General features: G+C 39.7%; 1 protein-coding gene across 4 annotated transcripts in view; it reads right to left on the bottom strand.

Moving 5' to 3' along the window:
• epb41l5 (erythrocyte membrane protein band 4.1 like 5) overlaps window positions 1-13,563 on the bottom strand; it is a 32,863-nt gene that overhangs the window by 16,899 nt on the left and 2,401 nt on the right. For 2 of the 4 annotated variants that reach the window (XM_030428653.1, XM_030428651.1), the window contains exons 3-12: window positions 8,736-8,840; window positions 7,565-7,607; window positions 7,368-7,446; window positions 7,063-7,107; window positions 6,319-6,371; window positions 3,815-3,935; window positions 3,467-3,554; window positions 3,199-3,287; window positions 3,034-3,103; window positions 1,370-1,539 (exon numbers count right to left, since the gene is read on the bottom strand). In XM_030428653.1, the coding sequence (XP_030284513.1) occupies window positions 1,370-1,539; window positions 3,034-3,103; window positions 3,199-3,287; window positions 3,467-3,554; window positions 3,815-3,935; window positions 6,319-6,371; window positions 7,063-7,107; window positions 7,368-7,446; window positions 7,565-7,607; window positions 8,736-8,840 (863 nt within the window). Of the gene's footprint in view, window positions 1-1,369; window positions 1,555-3,033; window positions 3,104-3,198; window positions 3,288-3,466; window positions 3,555-3,814; window positions 3,936-6,318; window positions 6,372-7,062; window positions 7,108-7,367; window positions 7,447-7,564; window positions 7,608-8,735; window positions 8,841-13,563 lie in introns of all 4 variants that reach the window. The other 2 variants (XM_030428652.1, XM_030428650.1) reach the window with 1 other exon arrangement.

A 13,563-nucleotide genomic window follows, 5' to 3' on the forward strand; every position in this document is an offset into this window, starting at 1 on the left:
AAAGCATTAAATAAAACAAGATAACTCTTCTTTACGATTCTTGTATACATCTCATTATCCCCAAAACAAAAAGGCATGGCATTGACCCCTGCTGAACTCTGGATCCATCCAAGCGATAACCGTCTTCTACCAACAAACCCTGTAACCTCTGTGTTAAACCAACATTACAGCCAATGCTTATCCAACTGGGTAATGTTTAAACACACACAGAGGGGGAACCGCTGGCTATTGCAGTATGTGGACACTGAGTGCCTGTCTTGTGCCACTGCAAGTATCTGTGTGTACACACATGGGTTTTTTTTGTATGTACAGTGAATGATACTAAGAGTCAATCTGGGATTATCTCTGAAGGAACGTTCAAACACGGTACAGGGACAAACATGGCACTCTAGATTTGTGCCACTTAACACTGAACAGCAGTTTCCCATCCCCCCAATGTGTTTGAGAGAACCCATCTGTATTCGGTTCCCAGAATAATTTAAAACTGTATCCCAATAGAAGCCACTGTGCTCAGGAAACAGATACACTGGAAGATACTGGACATTTGAGATACATATGAACAAACATTCCCCGTCACAATTTGCCCACATAAAATTGTTCTTGATTCAATGTATTATGGGCTGTCAGCAATTATTTAGGTGTGTTTTTTTAGAGACGCTGCGCACTAGTACAATCATTCTTTTAAGATTACAACAAATAAAAAGATTTGATTTTACTTTGACATCAGATTTTTCTACCGATTAGTGGGGTGGGAAGATACTGTAATTTCATCCAGTAAAACAGGAAAAAAATCTATACATGAGTGAATAACTTTTATAGGCTCTGTAAACACTACTTTTACAGAACTGAACACGCTGTTACTGCTGCTATAGGCTTAGTGTATTTGTTAAAGGGGCTTTATGTAACATTTTTTAGAAATGTACATGTATTAATCCCTTTATTGGCCATATGTAAGCAGATTGTAACATGGCCTGTCTCTCTCAGTTGTCTATGCAAGCCTGTGGACGATTTGTTTGAGTTGATTTGTGCTGCTGGACTATGGATTTCTTTGTAAAGGACTCGTATTTTCTATGACAGTCCAAAGGATATGCCTTTATGTACATTCTTGAAGGCCTCTCTCAACTACGCAAACACAGAGCAACAATAGATTAGATAAGCTTAAATATGGAGTATGCTAAAATAAACAACCAGTTGATAAAATCTCCATAGAGGCCCTTTAATCTAACTTTTCTTGGGAACTTTAAGCCATGCATATTATGTACAAATGGACATCGCAGCCCTCGCACATCATCCCACTCAGGCTAGTTATGGTTCCTCATTTAAAAGCATCCGTAACCCTTTGCTCTCCAATCTATGAGCCCTCTGTTACCTGTATCTGAAGCGTGATCCCATACGAATGAATCCAGAGCGTGCAGAGTTCTTCTGTACCGGCCCTCTCAACCTAAAGAAAGCATGGTGTTCCACAGCACACTTCCAGAGGTGCTTACAGGCTTTTGGGTGGTCCATCCTGAAGACAAACGTGTGCTCCTGTTCTTTGCCCTGCGGAGAATCGGTCTAAGGTAAGAGGACATACAACATGTACGCAAGGGGTTTGTAGATCAAATTCAACACTGGCCAACATATTTTCAGTCAAACAAAGCTCATGTACTAGTTTGAGACTAAAATGCGAAGAATGAGAACTACAGTGTGTTCAGATGCTGCCTCATTAATCTGATTTCTCTTTGTGGCCAAGATGAAAAGCCTGGCTGGCACCACAGCCGGTTGCAAACTTGCACTGGAGCCATTCCAGTGTCACAGTAGCAATGTATTATAACAAGGATCTGACACCAAGGTGAACTAGAAGCAAAACTTGGATCCAGTTGGGTCCTCTGGTTGGAGTTGGGTTTTTCAAAATAGACCAAGAAATAGTGGCAAAAGATGCATTAAATACTCACACAAATAGACAGAAGCAAAAACAAGTTTGTAGACAAACTGTGCATTCTTAGGTCGACATTCAAACTAATCACCTGCTCATAGAAATGTTGCCTGACAAAGAGACAACAGTCCTTGATATTTAATGCAATGACCCTTGATAAGACTGACAGTCTGAGCTCTCTCTTTTGGTTTCATTATTGATGCTCATTCTGTATATATGTGTGTGTGACAAACAAGCATCTAAATAGAGAATTGAGCATTCAAGTACATTACAGTAAATTCCTGCGGTGACAGGACTAGCATACAGTATAAAACTGATTAGGACAGAGTTGGGAGGGGAGACCTGTGTGTGGAGGAGAATGGCGCATACCAGGAATACCAGAGGGGGTGGGCTTCTTTATTAACCTCACTCACAGACCTCCAGGATGGACATAAACAGACTCTTTCATATACACTAGCCTCTGGGTAGTACAATACTAAGTCTTGTTTCATTTTGATTTGGAACCAACCTCTCCTGGAGCTCAGGGACCACTTCAAACAAAAGTTTTAAGAGGAGTTTGTAAATAATGTTCTCTTTGTCTTGTCAGAAAATGGCAGCATCATAATCCGGTTATGATATGTGGTAAATTGTTGAATCATCAATGAGAATAATCTTAAGGTGCAAAGTGCTATAACAAGTGTGCTTTAACCATTTCTTTTATTTTTAAAAAGACGACAGAAGAGCTAATTTCACAAGCCGTCTTTAAGTATCACATATTCTGCACACAGACTTACATGTTTATGGATGTTGTGAATGAACAAAAGCCGTGTATTTTAAAATAATGTCACATTTTCAAAAGGTTTTGCTTAGGTGTAACACACCAAGTGTGCAGATAGACAAAGGAGAAGTTGACAAAGTGGAAGGATTGATTTGTGAAGTTTTGTGCACATTTTAATACTTCTTTTCCTTGAAAACTGTGTCACTGTCAGAACAGTATTGCTACAAACTTGGTTGGTTCTGTTGTCTAGACTGGGTTATTGATATACTGCTATCAAGAGGAATTACAGAGTGTAATTGAATGCATGTTCTGCATTTTTAAAATTCCAGTGCATGACGAGTATTTCAATGTGTATATTTACCTGTTCATCATCCTCGACTACCACAAGCGTTAGTTTACTCTTCTTGAAATCCAGACAAGTGATCTTTGGCCTACAACACACAAAGAAAATCAGACACACGCAAAAGCAGAAATAATATTAAGTCAGAGTAAATATCTTATTAAGTGGGGATAAAACAACACATACCAGAAGAAAAGCCCAATCTTGGTTTCTCCTTCAAACACCAGAACTCCAGTAGGTGTCAAACCCAAACTGTATTCGTTACCATCTCGTGCCTGCAGGGCAAAAAAAAAGAAAAAAAAAAAGGAACAAGAGCAATTAAAGAAAAAGAAAGAAAATGAGACAATTTTATGACCGTTTCACTTATTTGTGTTCTTATGCACATTCCTTAAACTTCCATTTACTATTAACGATATAAAGTATGTGATGATGAGTCAGAGAGCACGTCACTTACCTTGACCATGTGCATGTCCACTCCATACATTTCTAGCCATTTCGCCTTATTCAGGTAGTTAATTTCAGCTTGGGCTGGTGTCTGACCTCTGAAGGAGAGGAGGGAAGAAGAGAGGGGAGGGGTATAGACACTGTTTACATGAACAAACACATAACTGCAGCCAAAACTATGAAAAAAAGAAACCAATGCGATATAAAACATGATATTATAATGGTGTGATCGGTAACTTTCATCCCACGAGCTCACAGACAAAATCTTAAATTTGTCTAATCAGGATATATGTGACCATCTTATAAGTGCACTCATCCTCATAGATATTAGGTTTTACTGTTGTAGTGGAATGCTGACCTGCACTCCTTCCATGCGTTGAATATTGCCAGCTCCACATCTTCTGTCTGGTTGGGGACGAAGCGAAATTCTGTCACCAGGTCCATACTGTGGTCTAATGGGTCACAATCACCTAGCTCAGCTGAAAACACACAGACACGTGTAATGAACAATTCAACCCTGTGAGTAACATATGGACTTATTTAGGAGCTGTAGTTCTGGAATGCATGATACTGTACAGGCCCATCTAATGAACCTGTAATTTATTGTACAATTCAGCTAAAGACTAAAAACATTCCTAAAATACTACTTTAGGGTTCACTAAGACCTTGAACTCCAACCCCTGGAAAGAGGACCCCAGGCAGAATGCCTGATAATGCGGTATTAGGTAATCCTAATGGACGAAATAACAAACAAAGCCTCCCTCCACGTCACAGCACACAAAATATTGTGTAGCGTTAGGTCAAAGACTGATGGGCATTTGATCTCCCTCTGGGCAGAGGTCATAGATTTTATCAGGTGAAAAAGGAGACAAAAGGAAGATAAAGGAAAGGAAACAAACAAACAAGTCACTATATGAAAATGAGTGTGTTGAAAACAAGACAAATTGTAAAATAATAGAATAAATGATCTCAGAGACTGAAAAGTCTTGTTTCTGAAAACATTTTAGACTGTTTTGGTAGACAGGGGCTTCTGGAACTTCAATGTTTAGCATGTCCAGCTGTGAGCAAAGCCTCAGGATATAAAAGGAGAGAAAAGATAATCTTATTCTATCCCCATCCCAAGAAATGTCAGTGGACCAACAATACAATCCAGGAAAAAAAGGAAAATGAAGGCAGAAAGCTCAAGTGAAGGAAAGAGAGAAGACAGAAAGGGTGCTGGATTAGGGGGCCTTCGAAGAGGATGAAGCACTAATGAGCTGGCATTTACCCCACAGTGACTTTGTGAGTGTGTGTGTGTGAGTGTGAGTGTGTGTGTGAGCGTGTGTGTGTCCATGGGTCTGTGCACGCAATCTCATTCCATAAACATCTCTAATGACTCAATCTTTGTTCCTCTGAAGCAGCACTCATTTTTGACCACTGAAACAGTAAATATGTGTAGTTTAAAAAGGCATCAGCTCTTTGCCAGTCAGCAGTTGGTAGAAGAGAAAGCCAAATTGATTTCTACTCTACCATTGTATGTAGCTATGGAAACACCAATAGCCATGACATGGACACCAGGCTGTCCTACTATAAAGTCCCTAACTGAAACTTTGATAAGCAAATACTGCCGTGAACAGGAGATAATATTCCTGCTGTTACAGACATTTGACTGTGACTTCTTTGAATAAAATGACAATGGGAACAAACAATGTCCTACAAAAGAGATTGTTAATCATCCTATTTTCTTTGTAATTTCAAAATTCATACATTCCTGGATTATCTGTCTCTGCAATCTTTTATATAGCTCCACATATGAACATTATGACTACTATACATGTGGATGAGAACCAAACACCCAATAAATCAAACTTAAAAAAACTAAACACACTTTGCTGCCATTGCTGACATAAAAAAAAAGTTCCTGTCCTTGAAATCAGGATAATTACAACATATTTGCTCTTCAAACACTGGGAGGTTCAACAACAAAAATGACCAAGTCAAACCATTAGCATTTTGTAGAAGTTTAAGTCTCACCTGAAGTGTTATGAACAAAATATTAAGTAATTTGTCACATCAACTAAATATCAGCTTATTTTCTTTCTGACAATAGGCAGAAGACAACCACAGATATATCTTTCCTCAACAACATCTTTCCTCTTATGCTGTTGTTTGCTGAAGCAGCTGCCCACACAAACTCAGCTAGTAGTTCCTCATTATCCAGGAGAGGCAACTGTTCAATAATAAAAAGTTCTTCTGACAGACTTTTGCGAATTTTTTCCCTTTTTAATGCAGTTGAGGAAAATCTCATCCAGGCCACATGTGTCTGCAATCCCACGGTTGCTGTCGCTACCAGAAGCTACACCACTTGTTGTTGGCAGTTGTATTGTGGTGGAGGGATTTATGCGCCTCAGCGTCCATGGCAGCAATGTTGCCGGGAGCGTCACTCAAAGAAGATGCTCATTCACAAAGACAGCCATGACTGGTTCAAAAAGATCAAGAAAAACTCTTGTGTCTCTCTGCTGGGCTTATGAGTACATAGTTCTGTGTGATGAACAAACTTTTTGAAACTCAACTGTGATGTAGGGGCGTTATGTCTTAGGTTTAAAGTGTAATGTCTGTTGGGACGTTGTAACAGATTAAAGTAATGTAGACAAACAGAAACAAGCTCTTTGCTTTGGGAATCAGTCACTGCAGACTGGCTTCAGACCAGGCTTCTATGAGAGTGGACAATGGTGCAGCCCACTTTTACTACACAGGCCTTTTGGGGCTCTGTGCAGTAAACTCCAGCATTACACATCATATTGCAAATTCAGTTCATTGGGAAAACAATGGCAGCTGTTACAGAGTCATTACCACAAACAGAACTGGAGAGAATCTGCTTACCCTGTAGTGAGAAGGCAGCTAACTCCACTGCTGTCTCAAAGGGACATTCTAGCCTGAAAACACAGACATGGTGAGAGTCATAGCAAAATAAATGAAGCTATAACACCGACACAGATCACAAAAATTACCCTACAGCCTTCACCGAGTTGGACTGGTTTCTACCACTTCTTTTAAATATTCAGCCAACCAATTCAAATGTTTCTTTGTGGTTAAAACTTACACATCCCAGTCCAGTCTATTCCCAGTCCACTTATTGACTACTGTTAATAATTCTGTTCTGTTCACCAGCATGTAATCCTGTAAGCCTCTTACAGTAACATGGCCATGACAGCCAACACAACAAATGGATTTATGTCGAAAGGGATGACAGCTGATGAAGAAAGGCAACACGGTGTCTTGTCTTGGACAAGTGATTTAAATGTTAGTTGTGTGAAATAATTAAGGTTAAATAACAACGACACAAAACTGCTTATACTTACTATTATAACAAATGCATTACTCAACATTAATTGTAAAGTGGCAGCAATGGGTGGAAAATGTTTCTTTGGGAGGAGAAGCTACAAATCTCTTATGAAAATGGGGTTTTGGGATTTTCCTGTATAGATCAAGCTTGTTGGCATTTAAAGCCCGGACCTAAACTTTTACAATATATAACCACTGCCATAAGTCTTAAATGTTAATTTAACAGTCTTTCTCACAGAACATTTATTTGGAGTGCTATGACACCACAATTATTTTACTTACTTGCCACTGAGGATGTCTTGCTTTAACTGTAAAACAAATAGGTATCTGAAAGAAAAACAAAACAATTCAGTTGAATATGATAATGAAATGTGACTATCTTACATCGATTTAAGAGCTGATAACTCTGCAGGAACCACACATTACTCACTGCGAGCTTGCACAGACAAAAGACACAATCTACTTGTAGAGCAAATCTTACCCAGAAGCAGACATAACACCAACTTTCTTTTAGGCATATGAAATTAAGAGAAAAAGCCCCAAAGCCTCAGTTGTTCAAAGTTCAAATGTTCATGGGGTTAACTCACCTGGTGAGCTCCTCGTGCAGGTTGTTCGGTTCTGAGGAGTAAAACTTTACTCTCATGTGAAGGCAGTATGGTGGACCAACTGAAAGACAGATCAAAATGACTGCTGAGTAATGTTATAGTAAAGCTGAGCAGTCGAATTATGTAGAAATCAAAATGCGAGAGTGAAAATGTACTAAACTTGTCTGAAAGATACTTACTTTTTACTTGCTTTTTGATACTTTTTGTGATGTCAAGCCAGTGCTGGAACATAAACATAAACAATGTAAAAACACTGCAGCTTAGTTTATTAAAAATACAAAAATTTTATCAAAGCCAACAGCAACATTGCTTTAAGTATAGTCTTCATCACTATTATACCTGCTGTTTTTAATTACAAAAACTAAATATTTATATTTGCAAATGAATGAATGAACAAAAACAGTTAAGTTAATGAAATGTTGAATGCTGGGAGGTCCTTTGACAAAATGCGCACAGACACACTAACACAAACACTGAAGTCAGTGTTCTGCTCCGTGCTGTAATTCTTCTTGGAAGTTCAGGCTCTATGAGGCATGAAAAATGTCAAGGAGAGGTGGTTTGTGTGTGAGTGCATGAGTAAGTTAGAGAGAGACAGATAACAGAACTCGCAGCACTCTCTAGTCTCCTCTCCCCCACATTCCTTATTACAGCCCTCCCCCTTCCTCCCTCTTTCTCTCCCACCCTTTTGATTCTACCTCCACCCCTCTCCGCTGAGCCCCTCCCTTCAGTTACATCTTTCCTCCCAGCAGCTCTCCCTCCCTCCATGGCCTTCACACAGTATCAGGCTGAAGGAACAGGGTCACTGGCAGACCGATGACTTAAAACAGTTTGTCTCAAGAGCACAGTCTGACTCCCACAACTGACAAAAGTCCCATAACCAATCCCGTTAGCCCATTCACTGGAAGGAAAAATCCCTGCCTGAAGCCTTCCTTCAAATGTGTGAAGAGTGATTTGGACTGAAATCTGAGGTCTGGCTGTGAATGGATGCTGAGGGGACTGCCTCAAATAGTTTGTTTATTGACTTAAATTTGGATTTGTTCAATACATGAGATACTGTCATTAATTACAATTGCTGGTATCAACAACTGCAGAAACAAAGTAACCTTCCATTGCAGGGTATCTATGGCAATATTTGTGTGAAATTTTCAAAATTGTTTATTGGTCAATGTTATCTGTTCATGCTTTGTTAAAAACAAAAAGATGACCATACAAAACAACTTGCAGATCAAAAAGTTAGACCAGGCGTTTCTAAACAACTGTATGACACTGATATAGAACTTTAAAAAAATATATATACAAAGTCATAAGAGACTATTGACTATACACTGTAAAGTGCATCGCCATGCTTACCGGCACTTGTGCCGAGTCCATGAAGCGCAGTCCGAAGTAGTCTTTCTCTACGATGTCCAGATGGTACATAATCTGGTCAAACAGCTCCTCACCTTTGGCTTTTTTCTGATCAGGGAAACAAACAAAGAAAACACAGGACTTGAGTATCCGAGTGACAAAGTGTTTCAACTACAGTCAGGTAGAAAAACACAAAGTTGTAAACTAGTGGTATTTAAAAGTCTTCAAATGTCTTTTACTATCAGTCAATTTACTATCATGTATGACAAGGAAAAGCATCAAATTCTCACGTTAAAGAAAATGGAACCAGCAAATACTTGGCATTTTTGCATATACAATGACCAGACACACTTTATATTTATCTAACTGATTAAGCGAATAATCATTGCAGCTCTAAAATCAAGTGGTTAGAGGGATATCAACAAAACATTTTTAAGTTGGCATCTGATTCGTCTGAAGAAGTTCAAAGAGAAAAACATCACATTTCCGTCCTGCTTATTGATATTGTTGAATATCGTTTTGCCTGATTCAAGTGAACATGTACCGAGTCATGTGTTATGGATTTGGAGCTGAGAGATACAGTTTGAGAAATTACTAACAGGAGGTACTCCAAGTTTGAAATATGTTGCCCTTTCTGACAAGGCCCGTACCAGTCACTGCCTGTGTCCTGCCTGGGACTGGGAGATCTCTCTCTCACATGCACACAGGCGCAGGCGCACACACATACACACACACACACCATGAGGCACAGCGACACGGTCACCATGGTGACGGGGGGCTGAAGTGCCCCAGACGCTGAGGAGCTGAGGGGAAGTAGGGTGGCTGGATACATCATGTGATTTTTGGGAAAGAAACCATCCAAGATCAGTCTGCAGCTGCATCTCGTCTGTTAATTTATTACTTTTATTATCAATGCATGCACTATTTGTACAATCAGTTTTAACCAAAAGTATTTCACACGTTCTACTCTTTTTCCATGTTTTGGTATAAAAGGTTTATAAAACATTTTCACACAATCCCCAAAAATTCCCAAATAGGAGTAACTGATGGTGGCATTCATATGACTAGCCTGTAAGTAATGTAACTTTTAACTAACTTTTCTAACACCAAGACTATATAAAAATGTATCCAATCAATCAGTCCTGTCTCTGATCACTGTTGCTTGAAGCCCCCTGAATTATTATTATTATTATTAAGCTTAGTTCACTGAGCTTTAATGGACTCTAATAGGGGTGTTCTTGACATCAGGATGTCAGCACGTCACCACGTCTTTATCATGTGCTGCACTTGTTCCATCAGCTTTCAGTCCTGACGTTAAACTTTAAGGTTCATTGTAACATCTGTTTAAAGAAGAATGGGGCAAGAGGGGGCTCTAGAAGTTTCCCTGTGTCTCCTACACACACCAACACACACATCCCAAGAGAGCTCCTGGGCAGCTCAGGGGGGCTGGCCCCATGCTAGCTGGCATAGTTGACAGGGCATACCGCACCCCTACAGTACCCAGGGAGAGGGAGTACAAAGGACTCATTGTGTATGTGTGTGTGTATGTGTGTGTGCTCCAACCAAGGCCTTGTTATACTGCCTGCAGTATTGTTTAGCTGTTTGCAGTCTTTCTGCCTGCCTGTGAGCATACAGCTCTGTCTCTCAGACACTGTGTCACAATGCTTGAGTTACAACTGAGGTATTTCACTGATGTGATGAGTCCATTAACCAACAAGCCTAGTAATGCATCCACTTTAGGGCCGTACCACAGTCCAGGACAGAAAGAAAAAATTGTGATTTTTAGGAAGGCAGCTGATGTAGTTTAGTGGATTGTTTTACACACTTGACTGTTCTATAAAAAACATTTATAGCACAGCTGTCCAGAATTGGATCAATAGCCCTTAACCTGCAATTTTAGGGCCATGTTTACCCATTTCACTGCAAGAGATAAGTAAAAGCACTCTTCCCCCCCGTCTCAATAGTGCATCAATTTACATGCCTGTTAAAGTAATAAAATCAACGTCTGACTCTACAAGTAGCACTCATCCAGTACAAGACAAGAGACGCCATCATGGCTTCACTAAACACCATAATGTCCCATTTACCAATAACAAGAATGTTAAAGTTTAACAGGCAAGGTTAAACAAGGGATCTTGTATCCAAGAATCTGAAAATAAAAAAAGTATAACACTGCACATACATTTTACAACTGTACTTTAAATCTACAATTAGAAAGGGGAAGTCAAATGAGGTGACAGTGTGGGTGGCTATAGGGTGAGCAATGGGGGGAGAAAGATAAAGAGAATAGACAGGGAAGTACATCTAAATAGAAGGAATGTGAATCATAAGGCTGTGTCGAATTATGAATGGACATGGATGCTGCCAAACAGAGGTATCCCTAGGAGACAGCATTGGGTGGCCTTACAAACTGGGGACACACACACACAGCTGGAAGGCCTAGTAAAGCATGTGAATGAGTCCTATTCAGGTTTAGGTTGTGGTTGTCTATTTACAACCACAGAAAAACAAACTGCACTATTAAGCAGGAGGTCCCCAAAGTTTCTGCCAGACTGTAGTCGGTTTAATTCACAACCAGATTGTGTTAAACCTGTTTTATGGCTATCGTTGCTCCTATTCAACAATAGTGGGCTTTCACATGATATGCTGTACTTAATGCAAAGAAAGACTGCCAGCAAAAGGCAGTGATGTGCTGAGTCTAACGTTTCCTCAGAGACTGTTTAACTAATGGTTAAAACTGGCTGAAACACAGATAGTGAGAAGCTGTAATGTTTCCCTGCGAACCTGCTCAGCTGCTCTCTACTGTCAGAGGGGTTGTATTCCTCTACTAAAAGTTCAGTTTCCCATTTTACTCAGCTACCGCAGTAGCATGGAACTGTTCACACAGAACAGCACAACAATATGCATTTTCATCTGGATCTACTAAATCAAAACAGCCACATAAACATAAATCACAAAAAATAAGGCCTTGGTGACAAAACAAGCTGTCCTTCATTTTTAAAAGCATGCCTCTGCCGTTTTTCTTCTCTAAAAATGTGGCAGACCCTGCCCAACAACCTCAGGAAACCCAAAACATTGAGCATAACATTTCTTAATGGTGATGTAAACGTGCTGCCTGAACGAAGTGGTGCCTCCAGTTTCAGTTGGCATTGACACTGACAAGACAGGGAGGAGAAACCTTTGAGTGTGTCTGATAAACTTCGGAAGAGAGGCTAATTTCAACCAAACTTAAAACATTCAAGTGGCTCCCATCTCCTTTTAAGATGTAAGGAAAATAAACTGGGAATTGCATCTACGTTTTCTCCGTTTATTTTCTAAAATATTCTCTTAATCATCTTTGACTAAAAAGAATAATATTTTCTTGATGTTTCCTCTTCTACACTTCTTACCTCATTATGTGGAAATGCTGTTGGTTATGTTACCATGAGAGCGAAGGATATCTAGTAGTATAAAGCACTCAAACAGAGCATTGCTCCTACTGGTGTGTTTTTGTTACCGTTCTATCACTCTGAGATAGCTGGATGATAAGACAGAGGAGTTTGCAGGAGCTACCTATGCCTGGGGGAGGGGGAGCACCAAAAAAAGCAAACACAAGGCCAGGGCCCAGCTGGAATGCATTCAGAAATCCAATTGAATTTTAAAACTTCCTTCAGGCACACACAGCATTATCGTTAAGGCATTAAAGTACTCTAAGGTCAGGGCAAAATCAATTAAATATATCAATAATAAAGCCAATTAAAGAATCGGAACTAACAACGCTGGAAAATCATTTTCGTCCAAATACAAGACGGAGACAGAAAAAGACCACTAGAAGAAAGACTGAAAGTGAATGTGAGTCCAACCTCTCCATGCACACAATACTGAGCTGATGGGAAGGATTACATGTTAATGATTTGGCTGGTCTTACACTCAGACACACTCAAAAAACGTGTGACATCACTTGTGAGACAGCTGAATTAAGATCTTGTAAGCATTCTTGCTCAATAAGCTGGTGAGGAATTCAATGGCTGATTTGTTTTTTCTGTACCATGTCTAAGTACTGCTGCTTGACTTAAGCAACTACATGAGGAAAACAGAAAGGAGACATCTTTAAAAAAGGGTGGAAAGTTTTGTGGAAAACAAACTAAATTTTCTCCTCACACGTTTTCGTTATTCATGGCAGTCGGCTAGATTTCAAGATAAGGTTGAGTCAGACAGTAAGATACCAGACTGGCCTCACTGGAATGCAAGTGGAAACAAAACGTAGAAAAGTCTGAGAGCTGAGCAAATATAAAGATCACATGTGGGGGGAAAAACCTCCACATATTTACATGCTCAGTTCTAAAATGATGGACATTAACTTCTTATGTAACTCAAATATTATAATATTCTTTATTCCAGCAGAAGCTTGGTGTTTGTCTAAGAGGAGACAATGCAGAGAAAACAAATAAAACAAGAGAAAGAAGAAAGAGAAGAAAAAAGAGAAGAGAGTGGAAGAAGTAGGGAGAGTGAAGTTCTGCTCTGTGTCCACTTGGTCATGTGACAGCGTCATGTGATTAAGTGTGTTCTCCAGGGAGGATCAGGGAATTACAGGTGATCAGCAACACTACCACACACCCACACACTCTACACACTCTACACAGGCTTAAAAGGGCTGCTCTACTGACACAGGCACACAATGGTCACTAGTACATCTCCTGCGCTTTCTCTTTCTCTCCAGATTTCATATCACATAAACATAACTGGTTGTAGTTAAACGCAGAAAGTTTAGTCCAGTTGCAGAGAATTAATGTTCTTCTTAACAATTCCAGACCAGTGCACAGACTTGGAGGACATGACAGGAACAGCCATT

Source organism: Sparus aurata, chromosome 9 (genome assembly GCF_900880675.1).
Source record: "Sparus aurata chromosome 9, fSpaAur1.1, whole genome shotgun sequence".
Classification (NCBI taxonomy): Eukaryota; Metazoa; Chordata; class Actinopteri; order Spariformes; family Sparidae; genus Sparus; species Sparus aurata.